Source organism: Rhagoletis zephyria, unplaced genomic scaffold (assembly GCF_001687245.7).
Source record: "Rhagoletis zephyria isolate East Lansing unplaced genomic scaffold, Rhagoletis_zephyria_1.1 Rzeph_scaffold_01320, whole genome shotgun sequence".
NCBI lineage: Eukaryota > Metazoa > Arthropoda > Insecta > Diptera > Tephritidae > Rhagoletis > Rhagoletis zephyria.
This window is the reverse complement of record NW_016158404.1, coordinates 1-20,997: the sequence shown is the minus strand read 5'-3', so window position 1 is coordinate 20,997 and position 20,997 is coordinate 1. Positions and strand designations below refer to the sequence as shown.

The window sequence follows — 20,997 nt, the reverse complement described above, 5'->3', positions numbered from 1 at the left end:
ATACGCATCTAAATAAGAGACTGGAACACGGCTGTTTGTCAAAAGCATACGATTTCGAACTCGCGTAAATGTACATTTGCTAAATGCTATAGCATGAACGCTCTTCGAAAACATATGTTCTAAAGTGCTAAAGTTGCATTTTAAATGCAGCAAAAACGCTGCATAATACAGCGTATCCCTATAGTAACATCATGTAGGAAAGTTTTCTCTAGATTTTTACCCGGTAAAATTTGTTAAAAAATTCGTTAAATTTTAGTATAATAAAGTGCAATTTTAAGTCGGTAAGGCTTACCACTAATTTTTGGCAATTTTTTTTTTTGTTGACGGTGTTACGCATTTTTTTCATACAAAGTAAGTATGTTCGACCTTTTTTTTTTGAAAGAGAAGCAACTGAGCAGCAATTCCCACTCGCACTTTATTATACTCAATTTTAATCAGTTACATAACTGCAAACCAAATTTTTTTCTAAAGATTCTAATTAAAAAGTTTGAGATTTTGGCGAAACATTGCAGAATTAATTTTTATAGTTTTTTGCACAAAGTTGGAAATTTGATATTATATGGTTTTTGGGGGAAAAAGAGCTTTACTTTCATAAAATAAACAATAAACATTAAATAAACTGAGGAAAAATAGCCAAAACTTACTAAAATGTCGAGTCCTAATTTCTATTTTGGCCACTGTATGTATTCCCCGTTTCGAATCAAAGGTCTTCAGATTAGAAAACAATAACTGTTTATAAAGAAAATTACGATCATATATGTACCAACATCACTTAAAACTCGTTCATAGGCATGCCATTTTAATGAGCTGTTAAGGCGTCGGAACACCGAATACGGGACAAATAGAGGACATTAAAAGAAATACAGAACATTTGGCGTCCCGTATAAAATAAATAAATTACCAGGACAATGGGTCAAAAAAGAGGACTGTCCCGTATAATACAGGACGGATGGTCACCGTAGCTATGGGCGCTCGCATATGAACTGTCAGTTTTATCGCATGCGAAATCTTATCGCAGGGAAATTTTTGTACGTGGGCATTTGATCGCATACCATTGCAGTGCGAATTTGTTGTAAGTTTTTTATAAATGTTGCGAAAATTTTATTTCATTTATTTGGTTGTGTCTGAACAACGTTTCTCCGAATAACACCGCTTCTTTCCTACTCGGAATCAAAGCAAATACGAAAAAGCAGTGGCTAAACGCATAGTTAGGTATGCGATAAATGGTATGAGATATCTCTTACTTATATCGTGTACTTTCTGCGATGAACGGTCTGCACCTCCGATGTATCTCTTACGATGTTTCGTATGCGAGCGCCCATAGCAGGTATAGACGTGCAGTTACCATGGTGAAATCAAAGAACGTAGATAACGTAGAGCTAGAAAAAAAATTTGACACTATAGTATATACCCTAGGTGCAATCCCGTATTCCTCGGACTAAAACTAGTAAAACCAAAGAACGTAGATAACAAGAAGGGACAACTCGTTATAATTGTAGCAAAAGTGCGCAACAGGGGCATGCCTTCTCTTTTCATCCAATCAATCAACCAAAAAAGCTGAAAATTAAAAATTAAGAAAATCTAAAATTTACTTATATTTGCAAAGTCGCGCGCAAAGATCAAATTATATATTCGAAAACTAGCATCTACATTTCAAAGTAAATTTTTTTGTAAGAAAATAGGAAATTGCCAAATAAATGATAGATACCTTTACCTGAATACTCCACGACAAATTGATTACAGTTGAAAAAGAAACACTTTCTTTAATGGGTTAATCGCCAAAGGCNTAAATTTTATTTTATTTATTTGGTTGTGTCTGAACAACGTTTCTCCGAATAACACCGCTTCTTTCCTCCTCGGATTCAAAGCAAATACGAAAAAGCAGTGGCTAAACGCATAGTTAGGTATGCGATAAATGGTATGAGATATCTCTTACTTATATCGTGTACTTTCTGCGATGAACGGTCTGCACCTCCGATGTATCTCTTACGATGTTTCGTATGCGAGCGCCCATAGCAGGTATAGACGTGCAGTTACCATGGTGAAATCAAAGAACGTAGATAACGTAGAGCTAGAAAAAAAATTTGACACTATAGTATATACCCTAGGTGCAATCCCGTATTCCTCGGACTAAAACTAGTAAAACCAAAGAACGTAGATAACAAGAAGGGACAACTCGTTATAATTGTAGCAAAAGTGCGCAACAGGGGCATGCCTTCTCTTTTCATCCAATCAATCAACCAAAAAAGCTGAAAATTAAAAATTAAGAAAATCTAAAATTTACTTATATTTGCAAAGTCGCGCGCAAAGATCAAATTATATATTCGAAAACTAGCATCTACATTTCAAAGTAAATTTTTTTGTAAGAAAATAGGAAATTGCCAAATAAATGATAGATACCTTTACCTGAATACTCCACGACAAATTGATTACAGTTGAAAAAGAAACACTTTCTTTAATGGGTTAATCGCCAAAGGCAACTAAACTGATTAGTCGGTATCGCACCCATACCCGTATTTTTTTTTGTTTTGATATGTATCCTTCGTGAAGAAGGGGGGTTAGTAAATAATGTAAGATTTGGTATTTATGACTTTAACTTTTCCCTATCTAAGTCCAACCGGCTTTCTTTTATCAACTGTCGCCATGACTTTTCTACCTGCCTCCATATATTCGAAACACTGTGCGCCATTGTGAACAATATAATAACTGTATAACTTCATGTATATGAGTTGATTTTTTCTATCCACATTTTTTAATATAAATCCGAATCAGTATTTTTAATTTCATCATAACAAAAGAAGAAATATAAGAATGAAAAAGAAAGTTACCAAAACTCCAATTTAACCCACCGTCCGACCCTAAGCACACTATTCCGTGTGCATGTTGTGCTCATCGTTTGTTTGCGGTAGTGCCCATACCACTTGATACCCTGCAGGAAATAAAGCTGACTTAAAAATAAGAAAACTAACTACTTTCCTGTCGCGATGACCGCAAAATAGTCAGACCTGCAGCCGGATTACAACGTTCGCTATCGCCAATTTTAATTGGCAAAAATCTCCAAAGAATAAGAGGCGCGCCTAACAACGTGCAACATCTAGTTACATGCATATCATACTGTCAGATTTAGCTGATTACATATCATGATGCAAGGTGGTATCAGTTGTGGCAGCTCGATTTGATACCATGAACGAAAGACACAAGATCACGTAAGAACAAGAGAGTGAAAAAAGTCGATTTTTTTAGCGGGTTCTACGCCATCGTGTTTCACTGGAAAACGAGCGAAAAGTAAACAAAGCAAAGAAAACAACGAAAACCAAAATTAGCCAAAATTATTGTCAGCCACTTTAAACGCACCATTTAGGTAAAATGATGCAACAAAATGCTTTAAAATGTGTTGTCATGTTGAATTAACTCTTCTTTACTTGAATAAAAGTGTAAAATAGTGGTGCTTGTGATGTAAACAAACGCCCAGCTGACGAACCAGCTTTCGCAAACTTTTTTCTCAAAACCAGTTACAAATACAACGTCGCGTTCTTACGTGATCTTGTATTTTTGGTTCATGATTTGATACTGCCTTAGCTCAGTAGAATACGAAGAAAGACGGGAGGAAATTCATCCCCGTTTTGGGGGAAAAATATAAATTTCATATTTTCTTCTAAACAAAATTTGCGTTTTTATAGTATATTCGTAATGAAATAAAATAAACTAAGTTAAAATGCATTTTTAAGAAAACAAAATGTGTATACTGAGAAAAAATAAAAAAAAAACATTCAACTGTATTATTAGGCAAAGAATTGTTAAAGAAGTAACACTGCTTCACCTAAGGCAGTTAATATAGCGGAGTTATAGCAAGAAGCTGCTAGCCGATAACACCTATTGCATCATGATTACATATTACATCCGTTATTAGCGTCCCTAAATTGGAGCGCTAAGCATTGCGTTTTCCATTGTTAACGAGTGTCAACGCGCGCTATCCGCAAATCAACGCAGCGTAATGTTTGACGTTTTCTCATTTCCTCTCTAGTTTATTCTCGTTTCTTCTTTCACTTTTTTGTCCTTTTTCCTTCTTTCCGTCTCCTGCATTCAACTTCAACACGTAACGCCTTGTCAAAAATGAAAATTCCATTTGCTCGGCGTTGTTGTGCACTTTTATTAGGTCCCGCAGCTTTGAATTTAAAGAATTTTGGCGACGGAAATTTAGCGTGGTGATTGCCTTTGGACACAAAATATCTATAAGAAAAAATTATTTCTCCAATTTTTAACATGTTTATGTATTTACTTTATTTAACATTACATATTTGTTTACTTATTCTGCCCTAGCTGAATCCATATTTGAATCCCGTCAGACATATGTAACATCGAAATGATAATACATATAAAATCTCGATCTTTACTTTATTTGCATTGAATTCGAAAAAGTTTGTTATTTTTATCAATTCAAAATTTTTACTGCAGGGTAGGGCATTCTTTAGGAATTGTGCTCTGCATATTGCTTCGGTTGAAGTCAAGAAGATTCAAAGAGCGCGCGCGCGGATGTGACGGCGCTCTTGCTATGCTTAAGCGATTTAAAAAAAACACCAAGTTCAGAAGTGCGTATGGTGTTACCATCGCGGAATTACCGGATCCAGTGCAGAATAAAGCTATAAATTAAAGTATGATTGGTGATAAAACGTCGACTTGTATAATCGTATTGAAATCAATGTGCATTTTAATGCAGACTGAAAATGGTAATTAAATTAATGAATTTAGAAATTCAGGAGCCCGTTTAAGTCCACTTAGTTGTTTGTAAACATTCTTGCAGTGCGGTTGTTTAGTCACTTGCTTGTTCGTATAAATCCATTACATATTTACATACATATATGTATATACATACATACATATCTGTGGACATTTGATGAAACGGCTTTTCTCGAGTGGGGTCATTTGCTCTTCAAAGCAGTAATTCACCGAGTTCTCATATGCTATTTTTTATTTTAACTCATTGAAAGCAGTAGTTTAAGATTTTAACTTTATGAAAGTTAAATACAAATTTAATATCAAGGCGAATTTATATAAGGGGGTGTTATTAGCTCAGCTGATTTTGTGTATGTGATTTTGTTTGAATTTCTACTCATACTCTGACAGATTTTGACAGTTTATGCCGCCAAAGCAAAAACAAAATACATGTAAATTTTTGTTTTTGTACTCCTGCTATCACCTTATATTAATTCGCCTTGTTTAATATTTTCGAATGGAACTTCCTTACATTTGACTATAAATTCCTACCTACAGAACGCACAGAAGTTGTGTTGTCAAAAGTCCCCAGATATTTATGTATGTACATACATATGTAAGTATGTATGTATATGTATTTCGTTCAACATCTACTGTTTTGCTTTTATTAGTGTGACGCTAATATCTATGTATAAGACGGTTTGGTTTATTTAATTCACTTTCGTGTATTATTCGTTATTAAAGTACAAAATTATATTCTATCTTCTGATTAGTGATGTCTAAATTTAATAGTTTTGTTATCACCGTTAAAACATATCTAAGCTTTTGTTAAATAAATAATTCATATTAGTCTTATCAACAGGTTTTACACATCCATACGAGAACGCATAACAAAAGGACATACAAAGACACGTAGGTATTTGTACATAATGCATACATATGGGTACATGTACATATGTAGTTTATAAGCATATCCACGGTTGCCTCTTCCATCAAAATTTTGTGTACCACAATTAAAAGGCCCAAAATAAAATAAAATTTACAATTGTTTGCCGTCGATCAAAAGTATATACAGTGACTGAACCAAGTGACCACGTGATGATTTTTTTTTTAAGATTCGTAGTTTTTCGAAATTTTTTTTTTTGTTATTTTTTTATAAAAATACCGTCAATGCTTTAACAGAAACCATATAAAAAGTTTAAAACTTTATAAAAAAATTTAGGAAAATTCCACAAATTTTGATCAAAATTTCTTTTTTGAATTTGAATCTTTAGAACATTTTTGGGTATGCAGTTGTATAGCCAATACAATTTTAGTTTAATAAAGTGCAAGTTTCAACCACCTAAAAATCGCGTTGAATTTTGATTTTTTTTTGTGACGGATTTTTGTACTTTTTTCCATACAAGCATACATTTTTTTATTTTAGTTTTCATTAGACTAAAATAGCAGCGGTTATAAAACTGCATACCCAAAAATGTTCTATAGATTCAGATCAAAAAGTTGAAATTTTAATAAAAACTTGTCGAATTTTTCTAAATTTTGTATAAAGTTTGAAGCGAACGTTGCTTCAAAATGGTCCAAAACAAACAAAAAGGCCCAAAGTCCCAACCGGATACAAAAGGCCCATATTTGGTACAATATACCAAACTGGCAAGCATATCAGTCCGGGCACACTCACACTATCACATATTGCTACGTCCAAGCCAGCAGAGGAGCAAAAAATTTTCTCAACAGTGCAGTCTCGTATATTTTACATATGAATCCTGAAAGGTACAATGGGAGGCTTCGTACTCGGAAACAAACAAAAACGGCATAAATGTTCATTAATTTTCGTATCTAAAAAACGTTCAAAGAAGATCAAGATACAAAAATTTGAAGGTAAAACCGCTGAGAGACAGCCTGAACATTTTTGATGTTTGCTAACATAACAAACAAGTTTTCAAAATTTTTAAATCTCACAAATACCAAGGCGAATTAATATAAGCTGATAGCAGGAGTACACTTTTTTTTGCTGGCTGGTCTTTGCGTTGCAGCGCTGTCTAAAGCTGATGTCACATAAAACTTTTGCTTCGCTTTACGTGACAGATTCGCTTTGACAGATAAGATGAATTGTATGAAAATGCACAAAGCATGCCACATAAATCGTTGAAGCGGCAGCGCGAAGCGAAAAGATGGTCAACTCCCATCTTTTTGCGCGCTTTGACAATCAGCCGGTTTAATATTTATTTTGTTTCGTCCAAATTCGGGTTTTCATGCAGAAACATAAAACTTAATTACATTGCTGATAATTTTAAATCAAAATAATTAAAATCCACAGCAACTTTGATGAGTAAAAAANAGCACCAAATTTTTAAGAATCAAGGGATGCTTTTTTCATAACTTAATACCGAAGTAGTGCACATTAAAACTGGTATATCTCGAGAAAGAAAACTCGAATCGCATCAAACGAAAATGATGCCCTAATTAGAAATGAGCAAATAANTCTAGTGCTAGACCAATTGTGAGGCCAGATTTGGATTCAGCACCAAGAAACGATGTGTTTTACTCAGGTGGTAAAAAAAAAAACAAAATTTGTACAAATATTTAGAAAAGAAAAAAAGAAATACATACTTAACTTACTTGCGTACTAGCATTTTCAACGCGATATAATTTAGCAAGGTGGGTTTGCAACTTCAGCCTTTTATCAATCATGGTTGTACTTTAGTTCACTTAAATTTGTAGATTCTTGTAAATTCTGGCAGCCCTAAATATTTCAATTTATTTCAGTTTTTAACTATCTCGAAGTAATTTTAGTTCAGAAAAAAGCACTAAAAAGGCACTAGGCACTAAATAATTTTTTTTTGGCGTTTTAATTTTCAAAAAGCACTAAATCTAGTGCTTAAAGCACTAAGTTGGCAACTATGGTAGCAAGCATGCCCAGCGCAGGGCACTTGCCTATCAATTCTGCCAGCGCAAGGCACTTGCTTACGGAGTTATGCCGGCGTTGGACATGCCGCTATGTAGTATACTGGTGATGGCGGAGACGTTGGCAGCGAAATACCATCTATTCACGCACGAAAAAGAAAGCTAAAAATGCCCGACACTGACGTATGTGTATAAATTAGTAAACAGACACTAAAAATAAGGGCAATGAATTAATAAAAATGAGTGCAGTCGCGTTTAATGAATGGATTAATTCTGCCTTGATCAAAGTCTAATTTCTTATATTTCTCCATGATATACCATATAAGATATCCATTTGTATCTTCTGTAAGTTTTCAGATTTGAATAATTATGGATCGGGCTAGCATTTATTTTTTGGATGAAGGCGAACTAAATACTTATGACTACGACGAAACATTGCCAGCATTACCCCTACCAGACCTACACGATACACTAAAACGCTACTATGAATCGTTAAAGCCATTTGGCTCACATAAAGAATTGAGTAATTCGAAAGAAATTATCAAGAAATTTGAATCTGGAGTCGGTGCTCAATTGCATGAAAAATTAAAAGAATTAGCTGCAATCAAGAAGAATTGGTTAAATGAATGGTGGGATAAATATGCATACCATATGTTGAGACTACCACTACATCCCTACATCGTAATGGGAATGCCAGTAAAATTTGAAGTCATCAATATTCCAGAAACGCCGGCTCATTTGCTTAAGGTTATTTTTTTTTTAATTAATATAAATTAGCCATTAAATATACATTAAAATAATTCAGAATTTATCACGTATGATATATCATACATTGGAGTTTTGGGAATTGGCCCACAAGGCTACAATGAAACCACTTTCTTCTAACGGCGGCAAAACTAAATATTCATCAGCATTGTACAAGAGATTCTTCTCAACAACACGAGTTCCTGGCGTGGAATTTGATTATATTAAAAGTTACTTTAAGACAGGTAAAATCTATTGTATAGCTTTTAAAAGAAACTAAATAAATCTTTGTCGTTTCTAGTTAAGGATGGTGCAACGCCTTCGCATGCCATTATTTCTGGTAAAGGGCGAATTTTTGTTTTTGATTGCCTACATACTGATGGGACGATTATAACCCAGCAAGAAATACGCAATGTATTGCAACGCATTCGTTGTACTTTAGATTATGAGCCAATGGGAGATTGTGTACCTGTTCTTACCCATGACGATCGTACTACTTGGGCAAATGTAAGCATTTTAAAAATAATAAATCTTTTCAATACTTTGAACTCAAATATTTATAGAATTATATGCATCTTCAAGAAATCTCGGCAAAGAATATTGAAACACTCATAACAATAGAAAGTTCTTCAATCTTTGTAGCATTCGACGAGAATGAGCCACAAACCTATGAAGAAATTTCGCTTATTTGTGTAAGTGGCGATTATCATTCAAAGTGGGGAGATCGAAGTAGCACAATTATTGCCTATAAAAATGGCCGATTTGCCTGCATTGGAGAGGTAAACATTTATGTACATATCTATTTTATAAAACACAAATGAATTCAATACATATTATAATATGACTAGTAAGCACAGAGCGTAAGGATTATAACTAAAAAAAAATGGAATTTTAAAATATTTATCCATCTTTGTCATACAAATTTAAATTTTTAGATTACTTTTGAGCTTTATTCTGAAAACCAAAAATATGTAACACTCCTTTTAAAAATATGTATGGAAATTAGACTAGGGTTGCCAGATTTTGAAACGGAGAAAGGAGTACATTTATATTTTCGATAGGAAAAAAGCAGTACATGACATAAGAAAGGAGTACAATTTCTTTTTTTAATTTTTTGTGCAATTTATTGTTACAAATTACCATTAATTAGGTACAAACAAACAAAGATATCTTAGAAATCTTTTTCAAAGCAACAATAAATGTGAAAAATAAATAACTATATGGGTTGGCTTTCCAATAGGGGTGGTTGTTAAAGAGATGGTGATCGAAGGGGGAATGGACGTGGCACCTTTTCCGACCTTTTTGGAGAGGGCAGAACCGCTATTGACAAAAATGTTACTCCCGACCACCTAGGGCCCCTATGGTTCCCTAGAGAACCCTTAGAAAACTGACCAAAAGTCATAATTTTCACTTGCGTTTTTTCGTTTGAAAAAGGCTGAATATTCATTTGCACGGGACATTTTATATACCCTTGATAACAAAAGAGGTGCCTGCCCCTCTTCCCCGGCAACACAGAAAGGAGAATTCTACTTAGTAAGGGTTATAATCCCTAAGTGCGGCCAAAGGCCGCCTACACAGAAAGGAGTTAATTGCAAAAATACTTTGGATACCGAAGCCGGAATTATATCCACAAGAAATGTTATACACTTTTGACGGAGAGAGGGGTTCCTCCTCTCTTCTTCGGCAACACAGAAAGGAAGATTCTACGTAGTAAGGGTTATAATCCCTTACCGAATTCTACGCAAAAATATTGTGGACGCAAGTGAATATTGTGATTTTTGGCGATTTTTCTAAGGGGTCCCTGGGACCCATAGGGCGTCTAGGTGGGGGTTGGAGGTGCCGCGGCCACTCCCCCTTCGCTCACCACCTCTTCAATGACTGCCCTTATAGGAAAGAATTCCAGACTCTTCCTGAATGTATGGCCATTTTTTTAAATTAAGCCTTATAAATAATTTAATATTTTTCTGATTTTTATATCCGAGCGCCCTGCACTTACCTTGCGCCCATGCTTACACTTTTTCACTATCACACTTAACTTTTCTTACTAAGTAGTGTTTGCCACAATATGAATGGCAAAGTACAGGGCGTAAAATAATAACTGTCGCACAGGTTTTTTGAACAATAAAAGGGTTCTTTATAGATTTTGTTAAACAAATTTTTTTTTGGTAACTTTGTAAATATTTTACTTTAATTTTATTAATTGGATTTAAAATTTTAATCCTTATTTGCATTTGCCAGCTTTGGGAGATAAGTACATGCGGCACACACCTCTTTTCCAGGTGTAATTTTTCTTAGATTTTGTATAAAGGAAACAAAATTTTATTTTTTTTATTTTTCAAAAAAACTGTGCAACAGTTATCATTTTACTCCCAGTATAAAATATTAATAGCTGGAAAAAGGAGTACAAAAGAAGTACAAAACTAATAAAGGAGTACATTTCCAGATATTTTTTTTTTGAGAGTACATGGGAGTACATTGTAATAAAAAGGAGTACGTTTACTCCCAAAAGCAGTACGTCTGGCAACCCTACATTAGACTGTCCCAAGAAAACATATCGCCGTTTAAAGTACAAAACCGCGTATCAACAAAATGCAAAACCGCGTATGTGAGGTTGCAAAAATTATTTTCTAGAGAGTTAATTGTTCATGTTTAACCAAAACTTACGAGTTTTTGCGCTCACGTACGCAAAAAACTTGCAAAGTAGGGGAATTTGAGAGAGCAAAGTGACATTTCATTTTGAGGGGAAGCTGCTGGTTTCTGCTGGAAAAATTTTTGCCAACAGCAATTTGCCAACAAAAAAGCAGCTGATTAAAAACAGCTGGTTGGCATTTACGCAAATAACAAAATTGAATTTGATGGTTTGGAAGTTAAAAATTACAAAATGCGACTAATTAAACTTGTAAGAAATAAGTAGTTATTTTTTTAATCAATAAACTGTGTCAGTATAACACTTTGTGATGACTTTTCGTACGTTTTAAATTTTACACTTTTGAATGTAAACAAAAATTATATCAGCTGTTCGTCTAACTAGCAAGTTTCTGCAAATTTTCTGTTCGCGTACTATTTTGGATATTTTTGACAAGAGTGTGAGAGAACAGATGGCATTTCGCCGGAATTTGGCAGTTGGTTGGTTTTAACTGGAGATTTTAAACGAACGCACCTATAAATTCGCCTTAATTTAAAACGTACGAAAAGTCATCACAAAGTGTTATACTGACACATTTTATTGATTAAACAAATAACTACTTATTTCTTTCAAGTTTAATTAGTCGCATTTTATAATTTTTAACTTCCAAACCATCAAATTAAATTTTGTGATTTGCGTAAATGCGAAAAAGCTGTTTTCCTGCTGGCAAATTGCTGTTGGAAAAAATTTTTCCAGCAGAAACCAGCAGCTTCCCCTCAAAATGAAATGTCACTTTGCTCTCTCAATTTCCACTACTTTGCAAGTTTTTTGCGTACGCGAACCTAAAAAACTTGTAAGTTTTGGTTAAACATGAACAATTAACAGCTACGCGAACGCAACTAATTTCAAAAATGCCAAATTTTGGCTTGTGCCACTTTTGATGATCGCGTGCGATATGTAGAGTTAGCAAGTTAACCTTCGAAAATTGCAGGGCTAAATATTTTACGATTTAACTGTAATCTTAATCCTAGCCATTGATTATGCAAGCCAATTTATCAATTTAACCGGTAAACTTCGCGTTATATACATAACCTGCTGTTCTGCAAGTGGGCCTAAGAATTCTATACCATTTCTGCGAAAAGTTGCCTTTTGATACCTTGTGCACAAGGGTAATATAACTTTGTTCAGAGATAGATATAGGCCAATGTATACATACATGATCAGAAGGAAAAAAGAAATCGAAAAGAAAAGAAGCGGTGACTGTCTGTCCTTTCGTCCGTCTGGGCACTCAATATCTCGAGTAAAAATTGAGATATCTTAACGAAACTTGGTATGTGTACTTCTCTTCAGCGTAGGACGGATGGTATTGAAAATGTGTAAAATAGGACAATAACGCCTACCTCCCATATAACGGTAGTGTTCAGAAATACGACAAAAATTGCGATATTTTAGTAACTACTGAAGATTATTCACTAAAAATTGATATTTACAATGATTTTTAGACGAAAAATAAGCCACGCAAACTTATGATTACACGTGTATATCTTAGTAAGCGCTTCACCAATTTCTCCCAAACTTGGCACCGAAAATTTTTAAAATCGGACAATAACCACGCCCACATCTGATATAACGCTAATTTTGAGAAATGCGAAATCTTCGCTAAATCACTAAATACTGAAGCTAATTTGCTCAAAAGTTGATGCTTGCAATAATTCTTTAGCAATAAATAAGTTTATGATAAAATTTTAGAAAATGGGCGTGGCACCACCCACATATAACCACATATGTATGTATATCTCGGTAACCGTTCGCCCAATTTGTACCAAACTTGGTAGGAACGATTATTGCACTTGCCACATAAAAGCAAAACTTCACTCCGACTAAAATTACGTCAACTTAACTTGTAGCAGTTATGCTGTATACCTGATAGAAATATACATATATACATAATCCTTTGTGAACAAATTTATTTGTGGCCTGTTGTTCAAGGACATATGTAGGTATGCATACCTTATGGTTCTCCTTTTTAATCAAATGGGATGGGGGGGGAATATCATTTTTCAAGCAATTATTGATATGACATATTAGTTTATCTCTCGTTAATATGTTAATTTAGTGGCCAAAGTATTCTCTGCCAAGCTTCATTGAATTGTAGAACTTATAAGCTATACTATATTATATTTATACTAAAATGTAATATGCTATAAAAACACCAAGCATTGCTCTATTCGGTGTTGGCACTAATCAACAGCTGACTATAAATACATATATGAATTCAAATGCAGCCGTCCACATAGCCAAAATTCGACAACGCTCACACCAACACAAAGCAAAAAGATGGCCAACCATAAACCATTGCCCAAATTTTCCTGGTAGTATGGCAGATGATTTCCACAGCCCACCTGGTGTTTACCAGAATGAATTCAGCCTTTAGTCCATGTTTGCAGGGAGTTAGAGGTATATTCTCATTCTGAGCAGAATTGACTTCAGATATTTTCGTCCCCTCCTTGCCAGCTCGTCAGCTAGGTAATTGCCAGGAAGGTCCCTATATCGAGGGACCCATACAACTGTCAAGGAGCATTTTGATGCCAGCAGGTTGAGAGTATTTCTTAATTCTATGGCTACTTTGGACGTTATTCCGTTTGATTCGAGAGATTTGATAGCAGCCTGGCTGTCAGAACAGATAGTAGGCCGTTCTGGAGGGTGGAGGTTATGAGCCACCGAGTCGCATCCATTATGGGTTGAGCTCTGCTTGAAAGAGGCAGCAATGGTCCGGTAAGCGAAAACTGAGGTTTAGCACGAGTTCATCAGAATAAATCCCGCTACCCACGCTTTTGTTAAGCTTGGAACCATCTGTACATATAGCCGTACACCCTGGGTTCAAGTCTGTGGCCTCCTACACATTCCCTCCAAAAGGCGTCATAAATTGAACAAAAAATTTTGGCGGATTAAAAAGTTAAAATAAACTTTATGCTTTCTAAATTACGTCACCCAATTATAAGTACTTTTTTTTGTTCATTCACAGCATTCAGCGTATGATGGCAGCATTAGTGTGAGCTATGCACTTTTTGTGCAGCTTAGCATGTATGAAGTTCCCGAGCCAGACTGGGATTCTCAGGAAGTCATCGCGATCGTTCCCCTGAAGGAATTAAAGTTCGAATTGGATGAAAATCTGAGGGTAGAAATTAAACGAGCAATGGTGGACTGTGACCGAAGAGTAATCATTACAAATGTAATCATTAAGACATTTCGTTCTTATCCCTTGAACTCTTTCAGAGAAATGACATTATCATTACACATGACTGCTTCAAGGGATACGGAAAAGAGGTTATAAAAAAGTGGAACCTACATCCCGACTCTTTCATTCAAGTTGTCATGCAGTTAGCATATGCAAAACTGCACAACGAGTAAGTAGTTATTTAATTTATTGGCGCTTATCCAATGGCTATTTTATCATTTTCGTAGGATTGCTTCTACATATGAGACAGCCCTTATGCGTCATTACTACAACGGTCGTACGGAAACTTTACGCTCTTGCACCACTGAAGTACATAAGTTTATTCAAGTTGCAAACAATTCAAAATCTTCAAATTCAGAAATATGTTCTGCCTTTCGAAATGCCGTTAATCATCACAATCACATGATGAATGAGACGCGCGAAGGAAATGGAGTGGACAGACATTTATTTGGATTGTGGTGTATAGCTTACGAAAATGGAAGGGGTATACCAGAATTCTATGAGGATCCATTGTACATAAAAAGCGGAGGCGCAGGAAACTTTATTCTTTCTACAAGTACGTTAGGATATTCCACTAATGTGGGATTTGTGGCTCCAATGACCTTAGATGGATATGGTGTTTTCTACACCATTACCTCAGACAAGTACGTTTTATACCCTTGTTTTACTTATTTTGTAAATATTTACTCAAGGTTCATAGAATACAAGGTTACGACATCAGCCATGGCCGCCATCTTGATGGCGTAGATATCTCAATTTTTGGAGTTGCCAGATTCCTAAAAAATTATCTATAAAAATACACTATTTTAGACAATTCGCGTTGAAGTTTGTGCTTTTTTCTGCGTCTTTGAGTTTATTTAAATTATTAAAAATTTAAGTGCGCTGTTTTTGATTGTAAAAATTACACTGAAAAATGTAATTTAGGTTTTACCGTATGTCTAAAGATGAATTGCAATTTCGGTAGCGAAATTTTGCCAATGTTTGAACGCTTTTTATTTATAAATGCGCGCATGCGTCGTGATCGATTTCAAGAATAAAATCACCAGCAAATTTCAATTTGCATTCGATTTACATTTCAGTTGTCGCTATTATTATGTTAATCCGGTTTCACGTGAAGTTATAATATTTTATTTTGTTATAATAAGTTTAGCCACGATTTTATATCAAAAATGCCCATTTGATTAGGATTCCTAAAATATGCTATACGGCAGCCATGATTCAATAATGAAAGGTTTTGTAAGAAAAACTTTCTCTCGCTCTAATTTTATCAATGACACTCCCACCATACTCCTAAAAACAAAAACAGTGATATTTCTTTTCCAAATATCTTTGCAAGTTTTAAGAACATTTTTAAATTGTTAGTAGTGAAATTTTTACTTTTTAAATTTGAAGAAATGTTTGTTCTTCATTCGCTGGCGCCAACAAGACAAAATGGGTGAGCATCGTTGGACTACAGAAATTCAATGTAGGCTAAAGAGACGAAATTCNGCAGCTATATTTTCTGCGTTTTGTGTATCTCCTTCTTCGTAAAATGTTTCAGCCAATCAGAACTCACTTCGCAACTACGTCATTGGAGGAAAACAAATTTTTGACAGCACCATGTCGTAACCTTCTATTCTATGAAAATTTGATATTTATTAATATATTGCAAATTTTATATTTTCCAGCATTTATATTCAAATCTCAGCATTTCGTGATAGCTCCAAAACAAGTCCGCATAAATTTAATGAAACATTTAAGCAAGAATTTTCTACAATCAAAGCTGTTTTACAAAATGCATATGATTCCAAGTTGTGAAATAGGTATTTGTATATTAATCATACAAACTTACAAGTATATTCGTAAGTAAAGATGCCTGTAGAAATTGAGTTTTGACTAATTATTTCAGGTGGAAAACAAAACAGGACCTATACATATATACATAATACTTTTGTTGCGCTTTATGTGACATATTCGCTTTGACAGATAAGATGAATTGCAAGGCGAATTAATATAAGGTGATAGCAGGAGTACAAAAACAAAAATTTACATGTATTTTGTTTTTGCTTTGGCAGCATAAACTGTCAAAATCTGTAAGAGTGTGTGTAGAAATTTAAACAAAATTTTTCAATTTGATATCAGAAGCCGTGCGGCGAAACACATACACAAAATCAGCTGAGCTAGTAACACCACCTTATATAAATTCGCATTGATGAATTGTATAAAAATGCACAAAGCATGCCACATAGATCGTTGAAGTTGCAGCGCGAAGCGAAAAGATGGCCAACTCCCATCTTTTTGCGCGCTTTGACAATCAGCCGGTTTAATATTTATTTTGTTTCGTCCAAATTCGAGTTTTCATGCAGAAACATAAAACATAATTACATTGCTAATAATTTTAGAGCAAAATATATAAAATTCACAGCAATTTTAACGAGTAAAAAAGCAGTACAAAATTGTTTTCTTGGCGTTCATTGTGGCATACCTTTTGCGTCTGGCGCTTTGCTGGCAAATTTATAAATGTCACGCAAAGCTACAAAGTTTTATCTGGCATCAGCTTGACTTTCTTCAACATACGCGTCAATTTCTTTATGGAAGTCACTGTCGAATTTCCTATATCGACAGTGGTGTTGACTGCGGTCCGATTGCGAGTACAGCTTTTTCAGCCGAGTACCTTTCAAATGTTTGGAATTAATTAAATTAATTGAATAAACAAATATTTACATACTTCTTTCATTACTAAATCTCAACAAGATTGTTCATTTTTAAATTTAACGAACTTGTTGATTCAAATAGTCCGTTCCTTTGAACTTCGGTCTAAAACCTGTGGAACTGTCAAACCACAATTTTACCCTCTCAAGTGAGAGTAAAAGGAGAACAGATGCAGAAGTGCACGGGAACGCAAAAAGCACTAGGAGTGTTCGCTATGCAACTGCCAGTAAGAATTAGCCAGTAACAAAATTCAGAGAATAAGGTATCTTACTCTTCCAAATAGAGAAACTTACTGAGTTATGCGTGAACAGGAAATAGCAAACATTTGCAAGCTTTACTGCCAGCTGGCGTCCACGGTTGCATTTCGAGCATAATAAATTTTTAAAATTATTGACTTTCTTCAACATACGCTTCAATTTATTTGTGGAAGTCACTGTCGAATTTCCTATATCGACAGTGGTGTTGACTGCGTTCCGATTACGAATACAGCTTTTTCAGCCGAGTACCTTTCAAATGTTTGGAATTAACTATATTAATTGAATAAACGAATATTTACATACTTCTTTCATTAGTAAATCGCAACAAGATTGTTCATTTTTAAATTTAACGAACTCGTTGATTCAAATTAATGTTGACAAAATGGAACCGTGTGCCACAATCCTGCTTGCAAATTCTTACTGGCAAAAATTTTCCCAGCACGAATTTGCAACTTCCCCTCCAAATGAAATGTCAAAATTGTGCTCTCTCCTTGCACGTTTTACTGGGTTATTGGCTAAACGAACACGATTTGGTAACAATTGGTACCAACTTGTACAAATTTTTTGCATAGCGAACACTCCTACTATTTCCTGTAAAAACGTCAGTCAGTTTGTTTACATGTCATTGGTACAACACTGATTTGGCTGAAATATCACTAAATAATTATTAAAATCTATACATATTCAAATATTTCGTTGGTTACTTTCATTTTTTAACAAATATAAGGTTCTTTGCTTTCACCGTTTTCTGTTTTTTGCTTGCACATGCGAATCAGCTGATCGTTTGACACTTTTCATGAACTTACAGGAAAAAAAACTCCGGACTAAATCCTGTAACTTCTGACTAGGAACAGTGGCTCAGTTACTCTCTCAAAAGTGTTCCCACTTACAGGTTTTATGTCAATAGGAACGACTTCCTGTAAGTTCTGACTAAATCCTGTAAACCCAAGTCCAAAAAAGCCGCTTTCCCGAAATGTTTATATTGACAGCATTGCATCACAATGATTTCGCTTCTGCTCCAAGCAGCCTCTTTTAGCAAGTTAACTAAGCAATCCCGCTGAGATGCACCGCAGTTTGCTCCAGCAACCTTAATTTCAAAGCAATGAAGTGCACTTAAACGTTTGCTTCAGCAGCCTCAAATGCAAAGCAATGGGGTGCACTAAAATGTTCACTATTCTCTAATAGATTAGGTGCAAAATGCAATATTTTCGCATTTAGCAAAATTAAAACACGTTTTTCGCTGTAAAGTGTACTGTTTTGGCAGTTTCAACTCGTTCTTCTCTTCGCTCTATTATTTGTTTACTTGTGGTACACAAATGTCAACGGCCGGGACGGCGCAATCTCGTATTCTATCATTCTTTATTCATGCCAATATTTAAGGTTAAAAAAAAACAAAATTCGGGCTTTTAAATAAAAGAATTAACGTATTGTGTAAAAAACTTTTTTTAGTATATGTTCTGCCGAAGCAAGAAAATATAGAAAAAAGGTTTTTTCTTACAGCGGTCGTCCCTCGGCAGGCAATGGCAAACCTCCGATTGTATTTCTGCCATGAAAAACAGCTTCTCATAAAAATACAATCGCCGTTCGGAGTCGGCGTAAAACTGTAGGTCCCTCCGCTTTGTGTGACAACATCAAGGCGCACGCCACAGATCGGAGGAGAAGCTCGGCCAAACACTAACATTTGTGTAAGCGCCAATCTATTATTATTATTATTAAAAAACTTTGGTAAAAAATGCAAATACCTTTGAGAACAATTCAATGTTTGAAAAAACAAAATCTGACATTTTTAGTCTGTTCCTTTGAACTTCGGACTAAAACCTGTGGAACTGTCAAACTACAATTTTACTCCCTCAAATGAGAGTAAAAGGAGAACAGATGCAGAAGTGCATGGGAACGCAAAAAGCACTATTTCCTGTAAAAACGTCAGTCGGTTTGTTTACATGTCATTGGTACTACACTGATTTGGCTGAAATATCACTAAATAATTATTAAAATCTATACATATTCAAATATTTCGTTGTTTACTTCCATTTTTTAACAAATATAAGCTTCTTTGCTTTCACCGCTTTCTGTTTTTGTTTGCACATGTAAATCAGCTGATCGTTTGACACTTTTCATGAACTTACAGGAAAAAAAACTCCGGACTAAATCCTGTAACTTCTGACTAGGAACAGTTGCTCAGTTACTCTCTCAAATGTGTTCCCACTTACAGGTTTTATGTCAATAGGAACGACTTCCTGTAAGTTCTGACTAAATCCTGTAAACCGGACTGCTATTGGAACAGACTATTTATGTATTTCAATAAAAAAAAAATTCCAAATTTATCCTATCCTATCACCAATTTTTCTTTCAAGACGATAGGCAAATTTTCGTTCAATTTCAACAGCTGATCGATCATATTTTGGGAAGTCAGTTTTTGTTTGCAGAAAATTGTGTGTTTAATAAAATTTAGAAAAAAAAAGAAAACTTATACGTATGAGCAAAGTGAAAGCAATGTTTTCAACGTGTAAACGCAAAGTAAAAGAATAAATTTTAATGCTCAATTTGATTGACTTTTCAAAGCATTTTTGCCTACCAAAAGCTTAATCAAACCAACCAAACTACCAAAGGAGAATGAAGCTACCAATTTTGGTCCAATTGGACCAAAACGGCAACGCGAATACTGCGGCAACCAGAGCAGAGAACGTTTAAAACAGAGAAGCAGCAGAGAACGTTTAAAACAGAGAAGCAGCAATTACGAATAGCCGTGCAAACACTACGAAAATCGCTCTAGAAGCTCACCACTCGAATCGAAAATTGAGAGCGGCAAATTAACAGATCGGAGCGGCAAGTTAACAGAGCTGAGCGGAGATACAATATTGTTAATTTGTATCAATGTTAAGTACTTTGGTTTGGATTTTCTTTTTCGCGGCATTGATTTAATAAAAAAAAGATTAAAATTCTTGGTTAAATTTATGAAAATTAATTGACATTGACAAAAAAAGCCTACAAATGCGTACTCTTTGGCAATTTGTTGTCGGCATTTAAAAGCGAAGAAAAAATCAGTTTTTATTTTTTAACGATTGCTTTCAATGCAACAAACCGCAGTTTTCTTGCTAACAAATTCACTCAAAGATGGATACATTGACAAAAACGTACAAAAGCAGCAATTGCACTTGCTAGCAAAGTGGTCTTTCTCGAAAAGTTATGTTTGAGTTTTATGAACAGTTATTTCGAGAAAATATGCCATATGCATATAACCTAAGCAAATACCTTTTCTTAAAATCTCAAACCTTTTACTCGATTTGTTCAAATAAATTTAAGTGAGTTATGAAATTTTAAGTAAAAGCAATTGCTTAGTTTTTATGCATACGGACCAATGTGTTGAATGATGATTTTTCACTGCAATACTCGTATTACATGTAAATAATGGGGCTCATTCATGGTCAAAATAAAGTTGACACTAAAGTTAGTTACAGCTTTTTCACGTCATTTTCGGTGGAATAGGTATCTGTTACTACGATTATACGTAAGCTATTTGCAAATAAAAATAATTTGCAAATACCTGACTCACTGTTTATTCGATGGTGAAAAATTCTTTTTTAATATTGCCTGATTATAAAAAGGCAATAAGATGACCATCGAAAAAGAAAATAAACCTAATAATGGCGGCGTCTTGCGCTTATTTGCAAATAGTACCACTTATCAATACTTATTTGCGTGATTTAGCTATTTGCAAATAAAAAAACTCAGTGCGTGTAGTCCCTACGCGCGGAAGAAGTGAAACNCTATTTGCAAATAAAAAAACTCAGTGCGTGTAGTCCCTACGCGCGGAAGAAGTGAAA

General features: G+C 34.7%; 1 protein-coding gene across 14 annotated transcripts; it reads left to right on the top strand.

The window, feature by feature from the left end:
• The first annotated feature begins 4,505 nt into the window (after positions 1-4,505).
• CROT (Carnitine O-octanoyltransferase) lies at positions 4,506-16,914 on the top strand. Of its 14 annotated transcripts, none has more exons than XM_017617037.1 (10): positions 4,506-4,727; positions 5,576-5,625; positions 7,975-8,364; positions 8,423-8,606; positions 8,663-8,868; positions 8,925-9,140; positions 14,013-14,204; positions 14,264-14,394; positions 14,453-14,869; positions 15,893-16,022. In XM_017617037.1, the coding sequence occupies exons 3-10, from the start codon at positions 7,987-7,989 to the stop codon at positions 16,020-16,022; spliced, it is 1,854 nt and encodes a 617-aa protein (XP_017472526.1). In that variant the 5' UTR covers positions 4,506-4,727; positions 5,576-5,625; positions 7,975-7,986. The 14 variants fall into 14 exon arrangements, with proteins under 14 accessions (XP_017472526.1, XP_017472525.1, XP_017472523.1 ...); XM_017617036.1 differs by having other exon boundaries at positions 5,576-5,629; positions 7,968-8,364; XM_017617034.1 differs by having other exon boundaries at positions 5,564-5,625.
• Positions 16,915-20,997: the final 4,083 nt, after the last annotated feature.